Below are 22458 nucleotides of genomic sequence, written 5' to 3'. Positions count from 1 at the left end.
TTAAACCTCTAATCATGTCTCATTGTTTTTAATATATTATGAACTGCCTTATCACGGAGAAAATAAAAATTGATTTTTATTAAATTAACACATTTTGTATTTGGATTTATATAAGAGTGCCAACTCTTTAGTTAGTCACAATCGCTAAAACAGGCATAGAGCCAATTATCAGTAAATGATCAGCTTTGTCTTTTTTAGTGGCCACATCAAGTAGCTGCTACTAGTAGCTCCTTGTGTCTTCACCCTAAAAGGACCATGAGCAGAAGGGGGAACTTAAAGGAGGACATATTGTCAAAAAATATAAATTGGAATTGTCCACATTTAAAAATACTGCAAGCGTGTCAATTAATTATGTTGCCTAAGCTGCTTCCTCCACATCCTGTGAGTATATTGAGGGTTTCCAAGACCCCTGGGGGAGACCCTGATCATTTTGTTATACAGGGCACTGTGATGTTTGATTGATATATCATGGGGTGTACAAAGGAGCTGTCTAAGCTTGCACTATGGTTACATAGCGGGTATTCATTAACCCCAATGGTGAACATTTATATATCCCTTTATATATATATATATATATATATATATATATAGACAACAACACCTCTGCACTCACCCATCAACAATATAAATAAGACATTAAGACATTCTGTGCAATAAAGGAATAGTTCAGTGTAAAAATGAAACTGGGTAAAATGCATAGACAGCACAAAATATTAAAAATAAATAATATCCAGAACACTACTTCCTGCTTTCAGCTCTCTAACATCTTAGTCAGTGACTTTAGGGGGAGCGACATGGGACATAACTGTTCAGTTAGATTGTGAGTGCACAGGTCAGCTTCAAATGCAATCTAACTGAACAGTTAATTTCCATATGGCCCCCCTCAAGTGATTGGTTACTGACTGCTAACAGTTTAGAGAGCTGTAAGGGAGGAAGAAGTGTTATGGCTATTATGTTAGACGTCTGCTCACTCCAGCCTTTATAGATTACATTTTTGCCTAACTATCTATATTGAAAACATTATTTTTGTGCGCAGTCTATCCAGTTTCATTTTTACACTGAACTGTTCCTTTAAGCTAGCAAAAAATGCCCTCCCCTTTAAGCAAAACAGGGATTGTTTGTTCATATATTGCAATATACTTTAAGTCATCCCTGCTCTGGCCAGTCCTACATTCTCTTTCATTTCATTCATTAAGAATTCTACTGTTTCATTATAATTTTTTTTATTGAGCTTTTTGTAATTTGCATTAAACAAAAATAGCGTAACAAATCTGTATATTACAGTTGACCATATGAATAACGACCTCGGAATGCCAGTTATTACTCCTAGGAATATAAAGAAGTGCCATTTTCCAAATACAGACTGTAGTCTTCATGTTTTATATTTACTTATGCCCCGATATAGTACATTTTTAAGTGCCTCTAATGAATTACCGATTAGTTGCTGCATTATTAATGGATGGGGCAGCACACCACCATGCATTTACTAGTTTTGTGGCTAAGTAATAGAATAACATATTTGGAGCAGCTAAGCCACCCATGTCAGTGGGATATTGTAATGTTGTTAGAGCTGTCCTGGGTGGGGATGCAGCCCAAAATAATGTAGTTAATAAAGATTTTAGTTTGCAAAAGAATCCCTTATGTATCGTAACAGGTGCTTGATGTAATAGATATGTAAATTTTGGCAGAAGAATAATTTTGAAAAGGTTGATGCAGCCTAGGAGTGTTAGAGGGAGATTACACCATCCTTTACTCTTATTTTCAACCAGTGACAATAGGGTTGTAAGATTAAGTTATACATATTTCTCTATATCTCTGTGTATATATGCCCCTAGATATTTAAATGTAGTGGTCTATTAAAGAGTAGTTTTGTATCTGTGGAAAGTGTCTATGGGAAAGATTATTGATTTGCTCCAATTAGTCTTTTAACTGGAGTAACCCGTGTGATGATTTATTACCATAATGGTAGAATCTAAAACCTCTACATCATCTACATACATTGCAAGGGTTTCTGTAACTGGTCCTAGCTAAAGCCCCTTAACTGGTGTTCTTTAACAAGGAAGCAAGGGGTTCCATTGTAATAGCAAATAATAAAGGGGAGAGGGGGCATTACTGCCTAGTCCCCTAGAGAGCGAACACCCCCCCCATGTGCGCATGTGTATTCGCGCAATCACTTAAACTTACATATGCAGCAGTGGGGAGAGGTCCCCATTGCTCCATGTGTGAGCAAAATTCCAGTACGGCTTGGGTGGCATGCTGCCCCTAAATTTGTGCCACCTTAGGCCCAGGCCTGAATAAGACTTGGCATAAAACACATCTCTGGATCAAAGATTATACATTTTTTTGCAGCTACATTTTTCTGTAAACACACGTATTGTGGGCACAGAGCGTTGATTTTCTGCTTATTTGCCTTTTTACATATCTTTCCAGCGTTATTAATATTTTCCAGTTTTTCCATTTTCCAGTCATGACACTGTTTAATGAATTTACACATTTATTAGAAATTAGCAAAATCCTGTATTTATATCCCACCATATCCCACCCAATTGTTAACCCATAAAAATGTATTATGCAAGCTAATAGGAGGCTTAACAATTTGAGGAAATAACTTTTAAAATTTAAATATCAGTATTTGTTTTACTAACTCAGTAAGGAACCTATTTTAGCAAATCAGTCCTAGCTTGTCTTGGATATGGTACAGGAGCCTTCAAACATGCTTCATGAACCCGTAATTAGGCGCCTATATGCTTTGCATATACTTTGCAGAACTAGAATTTAATTGGTCTGGTTTTTGTGACCCTTCCCTAAACTGCACTTTAGGGCCCTTACACATGCCCATTTGTTCTTTCATCCCTTATGGTTAATGCTTCATGTGTTCCATCGCAAGGGAAACACAGGAAGAAAAACAGCCTATTCTTCCTGGTTGGGCTGTTCTTACTGAGGCGTATTCAAGCACCGAATGCAGGTGGAACAAAACTTGAAGGAAATTGAAGCAACTCCATGTTTGCTAGGCAGATAATTTGATTACCAATGCACTGATAATCTCCCTTCATAACGAAATCCTGCTACCAAAATAGTCATGACAAAGGGGTTAGGGAGGGGGTTGTATAATGTTATAGTAATACAAGAAGTAGACAGTCTTAAATAGGAAATTTCTTTTTGGTCTTGAGAGATGTATTGCTTCTATCTTAGCACTGTGAGATGTATTTTTCATACTTGTTGGATATAAAAAGGGAAATTAACTGGGATACCACACCTTCTCTAATGAAGCCAGTTATTCAGGGTCTGGGGCAGTATTCACATATCAGGTGCTTGTTATAACTGATGGTTGTATACTTGCATTCTAATTATCTTCCTTGCAAGGACTAAACATGGTGTATCTTTAATTTAACTGTTTGCCCTGTTACTAGGGATGCACCAAACCCAGTTTTTCGGGTTCGGCCGAATATATCGTAAGGGATTCAGCCAAATACCGAACCGAATCCAAATCCTAATTAGCATATGGAAAATTTTTCCACTTCCGTGTTCATGCGGACATTTAACCCTTCCAAATCCTAATTAGCATATGCTAATTAGGATTCGGTTCTGCCAGGACCGTAGAATCGTCCGAATCCTGGCTGAGTACCAAATCCTGAATTCGGTTCATCCCTACCTGTTAAGAATACCAAATCATACATCTTTCATGATTGAAACAAAAACATAGATCTTTCATGATTAAAACAATAGACATAAAGTATGTTCAACACAAGCCCTATTCTATTTCAGATTGAAGAAGGGGTATATGTGTTTTTAACATGAATCTTGTGCCTTTAACAGTTTGCTGGGCTACAAAGCACCTATTTTCTGTGATGCAAGTATTTCAGTCTAGCCTGTGTTCCTAGCCTTTTATACTGTTATATATTTTCTTTAGATGGAGTCCAACATTTACATTCATCAGGAAACCAAAGACTTAATACTATACTTCTAAGAGGGCCATGAAAAATAATAGTGAATTATGTATTATAATACAGAGATAATTATACAGTGACTAAAAGGAAGGATACCAGGGAATCTACTGTTGGCCCCAGGCGCTAGAGAACCCACCTGTAGAAGAATGCACATAAATGCTTCCACCACAGAGCCATAAAACACCTTTACCATTTATCATGCTTTATATACAGTGGCTTGCAAAAGTATTCGGCCCCCTTGAACTTTTCCACATTTTGTCACATTACAGCCACAAACATGAATCAATTTTATTGGAATTCCACGTGAAAGACCAATACAAAGTGGTGTACACGTGAGAAGTGGAACGAAAATCATACATGATTCCAAACATTTTTTACAAATAAATAACTGCAAAGTGGGGTGTGCGTAATTATTCAGCCCCCTGAGTCAATACTTTGTAGAACCACCTTTTGCTGCAATTACAGCTGCCAGTCTTTTAGGGTATGTCTCTACCAGCTTTGCACATCTAGAGACTGAAATCCTTGCCCATTCTTCTTTGCAAAACAGCTCCAGCTCAGTCAGATTAGATGGACAGCTTTTGTGAACAGCAGTTTTCAGATCTTGCCACAGATTCTTGATTGGATTTAGATCTGGACTTTGACTGGGCCATTCTAACACATGGATATGTTTTGTTTTAAACCATTCCATTGTTGCCCTGGCTTTATGTTTAGGGTCGTTGTCCTGCTGGAAGGTGAACCTCCGCCCCAGTCTCAAGTCTTTTGCAGACTCCAAGAGGTTTTCTTCCAAGATTGCCCTGTATTTGGCTCCATCCATCTTCCCATCAACTCTGACCAGCTTCCCTGTCCCTGCTGAAGAGAAGCACCCCCAGAGCATGATGCTGCCACCACCATATCTGACAGTGGGGATGGTGTGTTCAGAGTGATGTGCAGTGTTAGTTTTCCGCCACACATAGCGTTTTGCATTTTGGCCAAAAAGTTCCATTTTGGTCTCATCTGACCTGAGCACCTTCTTCCACATGTTTGCTGTGTCCCCCACATGGCTTGTGGCAAACTGCAAACGGGACTTCTTATGGTTTTCTGTTAACAATGGCTTTCTTCTTGCCACTCTTCCATAAAGGCCAACTTTGTGCAGTGCACGACTAATAGTTGTCCTATGGACAGATTCCCCCACCTGAGCTGTAGATCTCTGCAACTCGTCCAGAGTCACCATGGGCCTCTTGGCTGCATTTCTGATCAGCGCTCTCCTTGTTCGGCCTGTGAGTTTAGGTGGACGGCCTTGTCTTGGTAGGTTTACAGTTGTGCCATACTCCTTCCATTTCTGAATGATCGCTTGAACAGTGCTCCGTGGGATGTTCAAGGCTTTGAAAATCTTTTTGTAGCCTATGCCTACTTTAAATTTCTCAATAACTTTATCCCTGACCTGTCTGGTGTGTTCTTTGGACTTCATGGTGTTTTTGCTCCCAATATTCTCTTAGACAACCTCTGAGGCCGTCACAGAGCAGCTGTATTTGTACTGACATTAGATTACACACAGGTGCACTCTATTTAGTCATTATATTATGTGTACTCTCCAGGTTATTTGGATTGAATTTGAAAGTTGTACAGCCAGCACGGGGCCTGTTACCTGTTGATGAGTACTTCCTTTGAATACTGGAACCTACGGTAGGACTCTGAATTTTCAATTGCAGATATTTAGTCATTAGCACTTATCAGGCAATGTCTATGGGCAACTGACTGCACTCAGACCAAAGGGGGCTGAATAATTATGCACACCCCACTTTGCAGTTATTTATTTGTAAAAAATGTTTGGAATCATGTATGATTTTCGTTCCACTTCTCACGTGTACACCACTTTGTATTGGTCTTTCACGAGGAATTCCAATAAAATTGATTCATGTTTGTGGCTGTAATGTGACAAAATGTGGAAAAGTTCAAGGGGGCCGAATACTTTTTCAAGCCACTGTATAACAACTGTGATTGCAGGAGAGAATTTTTGAATTTTATATAGCCTTAACACTTTTGTGTTGTACAATAAAGTGTTTTCCTTGCATAGCTGTGGTGGGTCTGCTCTCACAAGGCATAATGCACATAAAGAATGTATGTACTAAAGCACCTATATGGCGAAATTAAATATTATTTTGTGATTGATATAACATATTATTTAAGCTGGCAGTTTATGGTTTATAAGAGGTGAAAGTTTCTTTACAGATAGACACTGTACTGAGTTTTTAGTGTCTGCCAGACAATAGGCTCTGGTGTCTTCCCCTTGTCAGCTAAATTACAAAATGTTCGCACTGCACTTTCATAACAGGATGTGATGACGGAACATCTTGTGAGCATTTAGCCCTTCTGCTGAGCTTTTTCTACACCAAGCGGAGTAACCATCTCCCCCCCCCCCCCTCTGCCCTTTCTCTGTTCCTCTCCCTGGCAGCAACAGCAGCTTAACATCCTGCTGTCATTTCAGGCAGGGGTACAAGTTTACTCAACAAGAACCTTGCCACTGAGGAGACGCCCTTCAAAATGGTAAGTTATAGTATATCTGTGCTGCCAATTTCCCTGTGAAGGGAAATAACTGAGATACCAGAGAATACATAATATATATATATATATTTTTAGATGTCTAATTCTCATTCTAAATTGGTGGCAGCATAAGTCACATGAGCAGCAACAACTGAAAGGAAGTAAAATATTTATTGTCTCCTTAACCAACACTGCAATAGCAAAATGTGCAAACAATGACTGGACTCTCCTTCATTTATCTTGCAAATGTTTCTTCACAGCAAGCAAAAGTACAGCATTAGGGATTCAAATGGAGGTAACAGGAACTATTTTCATAAATGAGTAATTATGGGTCCTGTAAGAAAGGCTCATATAGATAACTTTAATGCTATTTATTCAATGCATGAATGAATTTAGGATATAAAGGGTGGGGTTGTTCATACTAGAACCAGAACACTCTCAGGTTACTGCAGCTAGCTTGCTGCACATTCTTCTTCTCACCGGTTGTCTTTATGAATGTGCTGGATCTTGCACTGCAACTATATGTAGTTAAAGGCTAGTTTAAATAAAAAATTACGCTGGATTTTGTTGCATGTTAAATTTTCCTTATAAATTCCCAGATAATGTGATGCTTTGTTTTTGATTCCTTCTTTTCTGAGTTTAAAAGAAAATTGTACAGGCACATTAGTCTCTGTTCCCCACCCTGCCAAATAACTTACACATAACATACAAATAACTTACACATAACTTTTAACTCATTTAAATTTGCAATGATAGTTAATTGAAAATAGTGGTTTAAAAGTTGTATGTTTGTGTTTACAACCATTTACCTGTTTATAGGTGCTTCTTTTTTAGTTGAACAAAAAGTTTACTGACTATAGAACCCCACAATGTTGCTGAAAAATGCTTTTCTAATGGGGAACTTTATCTTATGGTGTCTCAGTGCTTTTAAAGCAGATTACAGGGTCAGACTGGCTTGCTGGTGTACAGGGAGAAAACTCGGTGGGCCCTGGTCCTGTTGGGCCTCACCGGCCCGAGCACACTACAGGCTGCTTGGTGCAGAGGTGGAGTTCAAGGGGGTGCATTGCGTGCAATATTTATCTGGGCCGGCACTGGAATTCCTTAGCGGGGGGGTGGGTTGGGTTGACCCTTTGCTCGTTTTTTCCGGTGGGATGTTCCTCCCTTAGTCCAACACCAATCTGGTTCAGTTTTAATATATGAGACACTTCAAAACACAATCTCACCTTGGAGAGCAAATTTTAGGCACCACAGTGCTGAACCTAGGCACTCATCCCTGCCCCACTCCTATCAGAGAGGGGTACCCCCTTCTTTTAAACTTTTTAAAACAAATTTTGCAGTTAGGGGCATATTTATTATAGTGCTCATATAAGCTCATAGCAACCAATCAGATCTTTGCTTTTGTTTTCTAACTTGTATGTGACCTTTCAAATCTAATTGCTGATTGGTTGTTATGGGCAACATCACTGATGGCTTACACACTATAGTGACTTACCCTTAGTCTCAGATAGTCAGCTGAAAATACAATTTTTTTTTACCATATAGGTACACAATGGCTGCAGACAGTGTTTAATATTTTTTATATAATTTTAAAATAAAAGTAATTATATAATCACTGGGAGTGCCTAACATTTTGGCACCACCAGTGTTTTACCCTTTCATTCTCCTTTAAGTAATAATGACACCTCTACAATGTGGCTATTGGGAATGTTTATTAAATGCTCTTTTAGGGTCTGAGGCTAGATACTTTTGAGATGTACTGAGCTCTGATCAGGCTGGCAATCTGTAGATTCCAGAAGATGCCTTTGTGTATACTTATAGTGCAAGGGCCTATTTTAAAACTTGATCTGGACTAAGGTTGCCACTTTTCTGTCGCTTAGAGCCTAAATAGGGGGCAGATGATGTCAGGGGTGGAGCTGAATACATCAGAATGGGCTTGTAATGTTTATGGGGCAGGTCTGTGATGTCCGGGAAGGACCTATGACTCGGCAGCTGGTGACTGAGTGACTGGTACATCAGTTAATGCAGAATCAGGGCTGGCAGTTTTGAACCAGTATGCGAAAAATTGGACAGGTGGCAATCCTGGTCTGGACCTGATTGAGCATGGTTCAATATTAGAGTTGTGTACATTTTATGTACTGAGACAAATACTTCTTTAGATAGATGGAGCCAGCTGGATTTTGAGTAGTAATGTAACAGATCCTAAGAAACCCTGCTTGTTTGTTTAATTAATAAAACAGCTATACCTTAACCTCTTTTCTTCTCCCCAGTCAGATTCTTTAGTGGTGTGTGATGTGGACCCAGAGCTTAAGGAGAAGTTAAGAAAATTTCGATTTCGGAAGGAAACCAATAATGCAGCCATTCTGAGTAAGTAACTTTCCAAAATAAATACATGATCAAGATTGATTCTTATGATTTAGTAAAATAAGGACAGCAAAATGGAAGTAGTTATACAAATAATATTATACATGAATTTGATTCAGCTATATACAGCATAGATTATATACTAATATAGTCTTCAGAAAAAGAATATATAGCTCTAAGCAAAGATTCCATTCACGTTTCAAAGTAAAGACCTTATTACCATTAACATAATAAGACACAAATTGTAGTACCGGCTATGAACTAGCACACATTTCCAGGCTTTCTGCTGGCAACAGATGGAGATCATCAAGTCTATCAGAGACAATGAGAAGCTGTTTGAAATGACTCAGAAATGTATTTTGATCAATTTGTACAGGTACTACTATCTATTACACAGGACAGGCTGTGATACTGCATTTTGTCTACAAATTGCTTGGCATTTGTTTTAATTAAGAGCTTGTGTGCTTATAACATTATAAAATCAACCTGTCCTTGGAAGGATTTTACCTGCTGCGTAAAGACATAAGGAAGTTTGTTTGTAGTTCACAATTTCCATGTCCCCTCTACATGGTTTTACTACAGTCAGTTCTCTATACAATGAGTTAATCTGTCAGTCTCATTAATCTGTCAGTAGTCATTTAACAGTAGGGGCCTGTGCACATGTCTGTACCAAAATACCTTTCAATGCACACTGTGCTTCAGTGTTCTCAAGCTGGTGCCTGCTAAAAACTTTATCTTGACAGTCTTACTGCCCCTTCAATTACATACAGGATTTTATTGGGAAACAGCTCCTGCTTTGAGAACTCCTGAGAACAAAGAGTGACGTACAGAATCCATCATGGCTTGTTCATCATGTTGGACTCTGATTTTGATCCAGCATATCTAACATTTTTGTTACTACTTTGTTGCTACTTTTGTTACTAAGCACCAAGTATCTGCATACCCCTTTATATAACTGAATAGTTTCTCAGAGCATGGGGTTTCTGGATTTTCATAAAGGACTGCAGGTGGAAGTGTGTTGTCCCAGTTAAAGAATGGTTAGTGTTGTAGTTGACCCCCAAATCCCTGGCCCTCATCATGGCTATATTGTAGTAACTGCTTTGTACTCTGCAGCCTCTGTAACAAATGACCCAATGTTTGCATCTCTAAGCACCTTGACAGTATATAGAGAAATCATATAATAATACATTTGATTGTAAGTATGGAGATAACAAAACTGACCAATGCTCATAATTTCAATGTGTTTTTCAGTGAAGATAGACAAAGAGAAGCAACTGGTGATTTTAGAAGAAGAATATCAGGTGGGAACTGTATTATTCCTTGTAAATGTTAAAGGGGAAGTCACTATTACAGGTATGGGATCAATTATCAGTAAACCTGTTATCCAGAAAATGATTTCATTTTTCTCTGTAATAATAAAATGGTACCTTATACTTAATTCCAGTTAAAATATAATGAATCCTTATTGGGGGCAAAACAATCCTGTTGGGTTTATTTATTGTTTAAATTATTTTTGAGTAGACATAAGGTAAAGAGATCCAAATTACAGAAAGACCTCTTATGAGGTAAACTCCAGGTGCCAAGCATTCTGGATAACAGGGCCCATATCTGTATAAAAAAGCCACTGAACTATAAAAATATTTGTCCTATAGCTGTTTATATATTTAATGAGGTATCTGCGAGTTCCTCAGCCTAACATATTTTTTCAACTGTAGCCAACACTCTGCTGTGAGTTGCTGACAGACTGCATTTGCTCTAACTGTCTGATTCCATGTTTTTATTTGGAATTTAAGGTTTTTTTCACTCACATTTTCAAGATTTACCAATAAAAAAAATCCTGAAAATGTTTTAAAACAAAATTTGACAAATAAAATCTGTCTACAATCTATAGAAGTCAATGTGTTTCTGGTGCAATGGCAGGTGATTTTCTGGGGCTTTAAATAAAAAAAGTCAAATTTTGACTCATGGAAGATAAATGGAGCAATAGACGCACTGAATATCGTACAAAACAAGGTTTCACGTGAAAATATCAGTGCATGTACGGCCACCTTAAGTTGTAGATAATTGCATTAAAATGAACGATTGATAGCCAAACTTGAGATATGATGACTAAAAACTAAACGTGTATGTATAGCATGTGTTCGGTATGGGTGCATGGTTGCATGATTTTCAGACAAATCAATGATTATGGCACTCAAAGTTAGTTTTATAAAGAGGTTGTTTACATTAGAGCTCCCTTGCACCCATGTTCTTTCCACATTACAGTATCAGGAGGTATCAATGATATGGATATCACCTTGCACCTAATACAGCAAAGTGGGCAAATCTGGCATTTTATTGCAAATCACTTTGATAAGCAGTCAATGATCCCTGTTACATAGTTACATAGTGTTTTAAAAAAGACCAGAGTCCATCAAGTTCAACCCTTCCAAGTAAACCCAGCACACACAACCTATACTTACCAATCTTTACTATCACTGTTTGATTACACAAGAGTAAGGCTATGCAAGTGTACCTCTTCCTGCCTCTCAGTAAATATGCCTCAGATGTTGCTGTTACCCAACCCTCTTTCCCTCTGCGTATAATGTGATTTTCTGTTGACTATTTACGATACAGAATTATTGGTGCTATAAGATTGTTTAGCACAAATAAGATAAGATACATAATAACCAATTTGTCTTATGTATTGTCTTACAGGATATTTCTCCTGATGAACTACAGAATGAGCTGCCTGAACGGCAACCAAGATATCCTTTCTGACTAGAGATGGGAGGGAGAACCATTAATGCTTAGGGTCCTTTTACTAAAGGCCAATCTTGGGCAATCTGAAAAATGAGCCAACAAAAATTGTAGACTTTGCTTTTGTGGATTTACTAAAGTGTGCCTTCTGTACCATCTAGCAGATGTCTATGAATTTTGCAAAAATCACCTAATATCCACCTGCAATGCAGCATTTTGGCATGTTGACTATTGCATAGTGGCACACATCAGAAGTGGAAGATTTTGGCAAGCTGGGGTCCTGGAACAAAATCTGACTGTATGTTCCTGTGCTTGGGAATTTAAACTGTACACTACTTGTTTGGCTTTCATGTCTGGCCTCTGCCAGCTGGATTCTATAGTCCTTGTATAGGTAATCCTGTTATTAAAGCTTGCTTTAGGGTAGGTGCTACTTATAGGGCTCTGTGTGGGCACAATAAACATGTTTTCATTATGGGCACTATCTAAGTATACTAAACAAGTGATATCGGGGAGCAAAAGTGCACTCTGTGCCTCCATTATCAGTTTCCCAGATCAACACTTATTTCTTGTTTTGCTAGTGGCACTTGTCTGTCCCCCAATATTTGATTTGTGAGTCAAGTAATCTTATGCCTAGACTACCCCTAATTATAGTGCTTGTTGTGCAGTATATTTGCCATGTTCTAGATGAGAATAGCACAGATATACTCAGTAGATCCTTGACATCTACTCAAGTTCTTGGTGTACAGTTATAAGTATGTGCATGAAGATGGCAGGATCTCCTATCCTCTCTGCTTTATATTCTCCAGCCCAGTGGGTAAGTACTAAGATGAACACTTGTACCTACAAAGGATGTGCAATATATTTTTAACATGCTAGCTTTATGAATCCCTTCTAAATACTTTCATTATTATTATTAATGTCATGCTTTACTTTATATTTTACATTTATCATAAAATGTTCCTAACATACATTTAAATCTTTGGACTTTGGGGTGTTTTGGCTTTGCAATACGCACTAAGGGCATATCATTTGGCAACCAGGTCAACAGCTGTATAACTTGTCAGAAAAAAACACATTATGGCACAATGTGCTCCTTGCCTAGTTTAAAATCTGAGCCCTAATCAGTTATTGGCCAGGGAGCCCACTATTTTAGCTAGTAAACCACACACTCAGGACTGGTCAGAAATGTTGCAGCGAGCATCAACCTGTGTAAGGCTAAATTTAAATTTCTTCTGAAATATACTCAACAGCGTGTTGTGACCGCCAAAACTTGTATTAGAGAGTGCATCTACCGTGCCTTTTTTTAGCCTAGATTTGCAGAACTGTTTGATAATCAACAATGTCTTTGTTGAGATATTGTCCCTAGAAATAAATTCAGTATTCTAGTAAAGACTGGGGTGGCTTGTGTTATTGCCTGCCTATAGTGCTTGTTCACTTATATAAAAAAATACCCAAATCATTTGTTGTTCAATAATTTGCCATTGTCTTAAAAGTATTACTCTGCACTAAATGACTGACCTATTTATTAATACTTTTGTGATATCATTCATTTTTATGGAAAAGATGTGACAATAATCTGGATTAACAGAGTGGCGCAGTGAACCATATGAACCTGATTTGTAAATAACGTTTGCTCTATCTGTATTCTCTTCCTTGTGTTTGCCATCTTTCTGCTCTTTACTTAGTTGTTGCATTCTCTTTTTGTTGTATCTCTGGGTGCATTCTTCTGTCTTTAGTAGTTCTCTGTTGATTCCCTTCTATTTATTATTATTAATAATATTTTTAATATTATTAACATGTACTTAAAAAGTGCCAACATATTCAGCAGTGTTGTACGATAAGTGGGTTTATACATTAGACGTACAGAATTACATACAAAGCCTGCCCAAAAGAACTTACAATATATTTACTGCTTTGCATGCACTCATCAACTGTTGTAACACAAGGATAAAGAAATATCTTGTAAAAATAGCATCTGGCCTCTTTTTTATGCTGTAAAATCATGCACATACTAGTCAGCCTTGTTAACCTACGCTGGGCAATGTGCTTTGTGCAGTTACCCACAGCACAGTCTTAGCATTTATCTTTCATCTGTTTACTGCCCATAGAATTATGAAATTAAATCTCTGATTACTGGTTACTATGGGTTACTGCACCTGGGGAAATTTAACCAGTGATATTACATGAGCCCACTGGTTTTTATTCACTTTTTGATCACATACCTTACATTCTAGCTTTAAGCAATCAAAGCAAGTGAATAGCTGTATTTATTAATGGTACATGTTCTTTATTGTCCTTTTTAATAGATCAGTGACCCAAGGAAAGAGGTATTGGGGATCGTAGTGAGAAGTGTTTTTTTATTTGTTTGATGTGTGTTTGAGACGCAGGTTTGATTCCACCTGGTTGTACTCACAAGTGTTCAGATTTGCATTTTACTGAATTCACATTTCATAAAATTTTTTCAGACGCAACATGCTGCCTTTTCTTGTGCTTCACTCACGTTCATAATTCAGTAGGATAGAGGGTATCTTTTGCAATTGTCAAAAAACACCTAGCCGCATTTAAAAAATATGCATTTAAACGAATATGATGTGTTTTTTTGTGCCCACCATGTGTTTGTAAACACATAAAAAAAAAACGCTAGTGAGTACAAGCCCTTAGATAACACACTCAATCATTGCTGGTGCTAGTAAGAGTTTTGTTTTTTGCAGGATGCAAACCAGAGCAGCAGATGATGTATGCAGGTAGTAAAAACAGACTGGTACAAACTGCTGAGCTTACTAAGGTAAGGAGTCCACACTCAGGGGCACATTCATTAAAGTACGAATCCGAATCACGAAATCCAATAATTTCTGATGATTGCAAAAGACACGAAAATTCCGTTATATAATCCGAAAGTTCAGAAATTTTCATGTTGAAAAGATCGTCTACGATTGGCGATCCGAAAGTGTAAGTTACCACAATGGCATTCATGTAGCATACTATGGGGGAGTGAGGCTAATAAACATCAGGCACAACAGGGTATGTAGGGGTGCCATGTGCAGTGCTGAAAAATGTATTCGGTTGCTCTGCTTAAGCATCTTTGCTGCATCTTTTTTTGCAGTACAAGGTCCCTGTTCTGCACTTCTCACTAAATGTTTGCCTTTTTTTCACTGTAGGTCTTTGAGATCAGAAACACAAGTGACCTGACAGAAGACTGGCTAAAAGAACGCTTGGCATTTTTCCGCTGATGTGAAGCCATGGCAGACATTCCTATTTTTGGATGGCCTTACACCTGTTAGGTATTATACTTAATAGCCAACAGGTGGAAGCTGTTATACTTAATTACAAAAGAGAATTTCCATTGCATGATATCCTTTACCATGTGGGCTCCTTTCCCTCTAAAGCTTGTGAACTAGCCCTAAAACAGTTAACAGCTGAAAAGCTCATTCAAAAAACTTCCCATGCAGTGTTTATGCTTTGAGTTTCAATTATACAGTTCTCATTTCTAATAGTTCACAGGAACAGGAAAAGCAAGAAGAGAAAGTTGTGTTTTTGTTGGTGATTGCTGGCAGCTAATGTTTTGAGAAAATGAATTAAAAGGTAGAAATTCTTGTTTTTTAGTTGTTTCTATTTTGAGAGGGATCAGCCCATCATAACACACACATATCTGTCAACTTACTACACTTTGAAGCTGCTCATAAACAAACAGAACACAGATCGTACTCTGTTACTCATGAAAGGGCAAGGAAATGTGTCATTAAACAGTAGTTCACATACACAAGCAGAGGCGTGTACTGATTTCCCTCCTAAGCACCCAAGTATCCCACGGTCGCTCACTGCACATGTGCAGAGATGTTAGTGACATCAAACAGAGCATTTCGCATGCATGGGAAGACAACACCCAGGGTTGACATCTCTGCACAATGGTGCTTTATAAATACAGGTATGGTATCCATTATCCGGAAACCTGTTATTCAGAAAGCTTTGCATTACAGGAAGGCCATCTCCCATAGACTCCTTTTTCAGCAAATAATTCAGATTTTATAACACTATTCCCTTTTTCTCTGTCACAGTACCTGGTACTTGATCCCAACTAAGAGATCATCAATCCCTATTAAAGGTAAAACAACCCTATTGGGTTTAAATCATGTTTAAATTTAAAGTTTTTAGTAGCCTTTAGGTATGGAGATCCAAATTACGGAAAGATCCCTTAATGGAAAAACCACAGGTCACCACAGGCTCACTTTTCAGGTGCATTGAGTGTCCTGATGCTGCAATAATTCCACACCACCTCTGCTCCATTACATGTAGGATGTTGTCTGCAAACTTCCTGTCTTTGCACAATATTACCTGGCAAGGCAAGAGCATGCACAGAGCAATTGTCTGGATTTTAAATATGGCAGAGAGGGGAAGAGAAGAGGGCAAGTGATTGTAGATATGTTGGCTGCAATGGAAAGAAATAATGCTTGAGGATTGGGTGATGAGGATACATTTCATTCATTTATTTCAGAGTTGTCAACACCGGGAGTTGTTTTCCCGGGGAATCGTTGGGCTGCTAACCGGAAGTTTTGTGTGTTGATGGAAGTGACGTCATGTACAATGCTCCATATAATGTCGCTAACGTTCCCTGCACATGCGCAGTGAGGGACCGGGGGAATTTAAATCATATTGGGAGACCAGGGAGGGGAAACATTTTCTGAAAATTTTTAGGAGGGTTGACACCTCTGTTATTTATTTGAAACAGTCACCCATTGCAAGGGCTAAACTACACAGGAGATTTTGTAGAATGGTGTCTAATTGACAGATCACATCCTACAAGTCAGATGTAGTTGTATGGGTCAAAATATAATGGGGCTGATAGAAAAATCTGATGTGTAAACTACATGGAAGCTTTGCTATCTGATGCGACACGTCTGTTGGAAGGGAGGGCTGCATGCTGTGTCTGCATCCGACAAGATAAAATCTCATGGTGTATGAAAGACTTTTTTCTCTCATTGAAATACATTAACAGATGTACATACATGGACAGATGTAGAAGGAATCTCTTTCTTATCCGACTTGCATTATATAGTTTTACCACCCAGTCACATTTAAAGCACATTGCTACTGTGGGTTTAAAGGGGTTAGTCACCTTTATGTTAACTTTTAGGATATTAAAGAATGGCTGATTCTAAGCAACTTTTCATCTGTTATTCACTTTTTCTTTTTTATAGTTTTTGAATTATTTGTCTTCTTCCACCTCTTTCCAGCTTTCCAATTAAATCAATGCTTGGTTGCTAGGATAATTAGCACCCTAGCAAACAGATAGCTGCTAAAATACCATACAGCTGCTATAATAAGCTAAATAATTAAAAAAAAACGCAAATAATGTGTGAGTAAACTATTAGTGCCTGTTGGCTTATAACCCAGTGACCTATGTGCAATATAATAATAGCACAATGTCTATGTAGTTACATTTTGTATGTAGTTACATCTGTAACTTTAAGCCAGTCTGTATTGTACATTGAATTGAACTGATATGATATGTGAGCCATGGGCTGGGCCAGAGCTAAAGCAATAGCTTTCTTATATCACAAAGTGGCAGGCACCCTGAAAAAGACATTCCAAAGAGAGTAGGCTTGTAAAATCAAGGTAGTTTATGGAAATTTCAGAATCAGTTTAGCCTAACATGTTTCTTGTTGTACTTAGCACTTGCTTATATGCTAGCCTAGAGTACAGCAGGAAAACGTTATACCATTTGAAATAAGAGCTCAAAATTAGGAATCTCCAGTATTGTAAAGATAAGCAATTGCCATCTTGAAAAGACTGAGCAGAGTAATATTTCCAACACAAGCAGTGAAGCAGATGTAACTATATGAGGTAACTGCACACTGATTTTGCTTCAGACACACAGCAGAAGACAAGAACACCCCTTTTTTTAGACAGATATATTGCTGGAGACAATGATACCCTCAGGTTGGAGAGACACACTTCTGGAGGCAATTACGCACAGCTTGTGAGAAGAACATTATGTTGCCCCCAGCAGTCTGTAATTTATTCCAGTCATATACCTGCCCCACAGAGTGCATATGGGGCACATATAAAACTGGAGGCAGTTATATACTGCTAGGGGTAAACTTTTGCTCATGCTTAATTTGCTTGTGGTAAATACATACTCTTGAAGGCAAGTTCACACTGCTTATAGATCTGACATACTGCTGGAGAAATAATACACAACTTAACAGAAAAACATACTGCTAAAGGCAATTACACAGTGCTTGTGGAAAAGATAAACCGGTGGTAAAATTACACAATAATTGTGATTGAAACAAGAAGCACTTGTTATATTTGTGGGGATAAATGCAGAAAGGCTGTATACTGCATATATTTTTTGAAACACATAAAATACTGCATGAGCAAAACTAATTGACTGTTGACCCATATCCCTCATTTACCAACTACAAAATCCCCATTCAGTGTTAGACTGGGCTGTTGGGGCACCGGGAAAAAAACGGATGGGTCCTGGCCCTGGTGGGCGCTAGCAGTGCTCCTCTGGGCCGCTGATCACTCTTTCCCAATGTGCATATATGGGCACTCAGGGGGAGGGGGTTGGGCGGGCAGTGGGGGCCCATGGGGCAGCAGCCACGGAGGGCCCTGCACCACCCAGTTCGACCCTGTCCCCATTTGTTGTTTATGTAAGGGGTTAAAATAACTCACAACATTTAAAAAATGCAAAGAGGGACAAAAAGAAATGGTTTGCGTAGCGCGGCAAAACACCCCCTAAACACCTCTCAGATTTTAAAAAAATTGGCAGGTTATTTAAAGTTTTAACACATTTCTGGGAGTTTTGGGGTCTTGATTTATGTGTTTTTAAAGTTTTGCTAGAAAAGCTGAAATTGCCCTTTAAGCTGCAAGTCTCAGTCCCCCCAAGAGACCTGTTTAGCTCATTAGTTACAATTGTATTTAAGTGCAGGTGTAGCTTGTTAAATTTTCTGGGTTCTCTGCAAAAAGCTACTTTTTTAAATTTAGTTTAAGAAACATTGTATCTTTTTTAGCATTTAGTGCAGGAGATCAAAGTGAAATGAGGGGCTTTTCAGAAAGAATCCAGGACTGTGGGCTGAGCTGTCAAAATCGGGCCTGTCCCCCGAAAATTGGGATGGTTAGGAGGTATGGGCTAATCACAAAGGATCATGTAGTGAATGCAGCATTTGGATACACTGGCAGTTTGCTTCCTTCCAAACACACAGTCTCTTTCCGCCTGGTGATCTCAAACCAGAGCTTTACCAACAACACATGTATGCATATAAATTGGATTCAAATAATGTGGCGCTTGGGATAGATCACAAGGGGGCCTAAGCAGTGCAGTCATCTGCATTCACAAGCACAAGATTATTCACAAGATTGTTGGTAGACCATATTTTCCACATTGACAGATCAATATCTGATTCTAAATTATATAGAAATGGGCAAGCTAATGCTTTGAGAGATAAAGAGAATATTGGTTGGCCAGCAATGTATTTTACTGCATTTAAAGGGAATAGGCTTAAAAGAGGAATGCAGGAAAGCACAATTATGACCTTTTATTAATACCCTTATTAATACCCCTATGGCACTTATAGAACTATAGAGAGCCTAGAGTCTAACAAGCAGAACAGAAGAGTTCAGTAAACAAGACTTCCTATGTATGTTACATTTTGTTCACATCAGATAATGGTGACTGATGAGGAATGCAATACATTTATGTAAATGTGTAACATGGCAAACAATTTGGACATTGGTATTCAAGCAGGAACATCCCCAGTAGATGGCATTTATTTTCCAGCTGTAGAAAGCTTTTGGAGTCTACTTCCTGAGTTTGTACCAGCAGACGCTTTAAAAAAAAAAAAAAAGGTTACATCCTCCAAGCAAGGGACAAACAGTGGAACAATATCATCTGTGGTCTCGTAGGGCTTTTAAGTTGGTGCATATAAATGAACAGAACACCACTGTTGGGTGCTACAGCTGCCTATCAAGTTTTTACAATTACATTTCTTAGTGATCTCAATTCTTCTGAGGATCTGGAGATAGGCAGAAATGATTGAACGTCTCGTTATGGCATGTAACTTATCTACAACAAAAAAAAGGGGGTCATTAAAATTCTGTACTGGCTTTAAGCAGTTTTTAGCATGACTAATTCAGCATTAAGAACCTGTTCTTACAGTATAGAGGTTAAATAAGGACATTGGCTCCAGCCAGTAGCATTGTATAATTAGTAACATCGATCAAGAGGTAATGCCTATGCAGTGCTTAATTGTAATAGAATCAGATTATGGAAGCTGTAATTGTTTCACACTTCAGCACAAGACAATCAGCTAGTAGGGCATGTAATTGAAGGCGTAGATTGCAGATTTGCTAGAAGAGGGTCTGTCTTTCATTATATGTCCCCATTCTTTTGTTCTTCCTGTTCATCTGCTGCAAAGTGCATCTTGACTTCCTTTTCTTCTTTTGCATTTCTTTTCCTTCTTTCTTATTCTCTCCTCCTCTCCCAATTTATTTTTCTTTTCCTGAACCAACACATGAAATTCTGCATTGCAGCCAGAATCCACTCATCTTGGTATATAAGAAAAGGATACGTTCACAGAAAACTACACAGTTATTATTAAACAATTACATATATTATTATTAAATTAGAATGATATAAAACATGATATTTTTTGTGATTTTACAAGTTCCTTTAATTGGCCTGTTAAATAGTGATGAGTGAATCTGCCAGCAAAAATTAGCAAAATGCATCAAAGTTAATGTCTATTTTTTAGTGGCTAATGTGTGACTTTTTTTTGCACCCATTGGAGTCTATGGAATTTTTTTTACGGCAAAACCTGGCAGTGTTGCCAACTGGGTAGCAGTGCACAAAATTTACCACTGGAGGGCACTGCTTGCTAATAAGCAACATGTCTCTAAATAAATAATACACAGTCCTGCACCTTTGTTTTCCACTGGAATAGGGATAATACCCCAAAATCTAAATGAGAGTGCGTGCCTTAAGATGGATCTGTCGCCCACTAATATGGCATTTTAAAATGCACTGTATGAGAGAGGAACTAGGAATCTGTATAGTCTGTTTTTTTTTTCAAATTTAGAGTCTGATCCTTGTCCATTTATGCTCAAAATAATTCTATGTGATTTTTACTGGCTGTGGTAGAAATAAATAGGATAAAACAAGTAAAGGCACAAAATGTGCCCAGGCCTAGTTACTCACCTTTTATTACATCACATTTCAAGTACAAATACTTTGAAAAAAAATGTTGTCTTTGTATATATGTAATGGAAATATTAAAGAGCTAATGGATTTCCCACTGAATTATGTACAGAGAAATACTACACAGATTTAGAGGTGACCTTATATTAAATAGTTCCTTGTTCTAAATCCAAACTCTCAATGCATACATATAAAACGAATACCCCAAAGACTTACGAGGTTTTTATTGCTAATGCTACTATTCCATTAGGAACCATGTTCAACACATAAAGGTTTAAAAACCCTTCAAAACAGTTTTCCAATAAACTGGGGCCCTGAAACCTTAGGCTATGTTCTCATGGCACAAATAATTATACATTTCACTACATAAAAACATAATTGTAGTACAATGCTTTAAAAGCCTATGCGGAGGCACATGAAGAGGATCATCATCATCATGCATTTCTCACCGAGGCAGAGAAAAGCAGATCTGCTGTAATGCCCTCCATCCCATATCTCTATTCACAGGCATGGCATTGGCCTGCATGGAGCTGCAAGAAGTGGATATCAGTGTGGAAAGGCCGTATGCATTTTGTCGGTATCCTCTCTAGGTAGCTCCAAACAGACCAACAACATACTTGTGAATAGAGCTATGTGAAGGAATGCATGACAGCAGATCCACTTTCCTCCACCTGGGTAAAAAATAAAGGGGGGGGGGAGAAAAGCGCATGCTTCGCTTTGTGTTCCCCTGCTCTAAAGGGATAAATAAAGATAAAGAAACTGGTGGTAATGTGTATAATGTGTACTTCACAAAATTTTGCACTTTGGATCTTCGGCTTATATCCAATGTACTTAAATGTTGCATCATTTATTGTGTTTGTGACATGCCATAGATTTTATGCCGCCATTAATGAGTTTTACCCTCCTTCCTCAATCCTCTTTGTTACTTAAATTTGACTTGCAATTTGCGAAAGGATTATAAAACTACAGGAGGGCTATAAAGAACTTTGCGACCAGAGAGAGTGATAAACAGGGAAGTCTTACAGAAGACTCAAGCTAGAAGCTCAGTAATAAGAAGGTAAAAAAAAGTTAAAAAAAACAAAGCAATATCTGCTAACATTAAACATACCTAGGCTCATATATAAGCGCTGTCTTAAGTGCAAAGCAAAAAAACTGCATGCTAAAAGTGATCTATTGAATTGCACACTAATGTAGATTTTGACAATGCAGGCATCAGGGCTTCAGAACCGAAGCCATTTGCACTTACAGTGCTGAGGAGAAACTGATTCACCATGATTTCCAGATGCAGATGCTAATATGCACCTGCAGGGGCAAATAGCATGCACTCCATATTTCATATGTTTCCTGGAATTCTGAAGATGCTGCATTGTTAGTAAACAACATGACAATTTCCATATGTTTTTATAACGAGCTCTTTTTGCAGATGTAATAGTAAATAGGTCCTACTGATGAAGAAATATAATAAATGTAAAGTATTTTGAAGTAAATTGGACTTACTGTGTAAATATGATCTTTTAAATTAAAAATAAGGATGTTTGTGCCCCATTCCTCCCTTAGTATTAACAGTGTTGGTTAACAGGATACTTTAATCCCATCACTTCTACTAAAAGGCACAACTTTTTTGAGATTTACTATGCAGCAAAACGGCTAAAAATTAGAAATCTGACAGCTAAAACCTGCCGAGACAACATA

General features: G+C 38.0%; 1 protein-coding gene across 1 annotated transcript; it reads left to right on the top strand.

Moving 5' to 3' along the window:
* The first annotated feature begins 6350 nt into the window (after positions 1–6350).
* Positions 6351–16727, top strand: gmfg (glia maturation factor, gamma). The gene is given in 7 exon segments (NM_001030480.1): positions 6351–6470; positions 8735–8831; positions 10080–10129; positions 11526–11575; positions 12299–12381; positions 14279–14352; positions 14726–16727. Coding segments are annotated over 7 exon segments (429 nt in total). The 5' UTR covers positions 6351–6467; the 3' UTR covers positions 14798–16727.
* Positions 16728–22458: the final 5731 nt, after the last annotated feature.

The sequence above is a fragment of the Xenopus tropicalis genome, chromosome 8 (assembly GCF_000004195.4).
Source record: "Xenopus tropicalis strain Nigerian chromosome 8, UCB_Xtro_10.0, whole genome shotgun sequence".
NCBI lineage: Eukaryota > Metazoa > Chordata > Amphibia > Anura > Pipidae > Xenopus > Xenopus tropicalis.
Note: the sequence above shows the minus strand (reverse complement) of the source record. Positions and strands in the feature narration are given on the sequence as shown.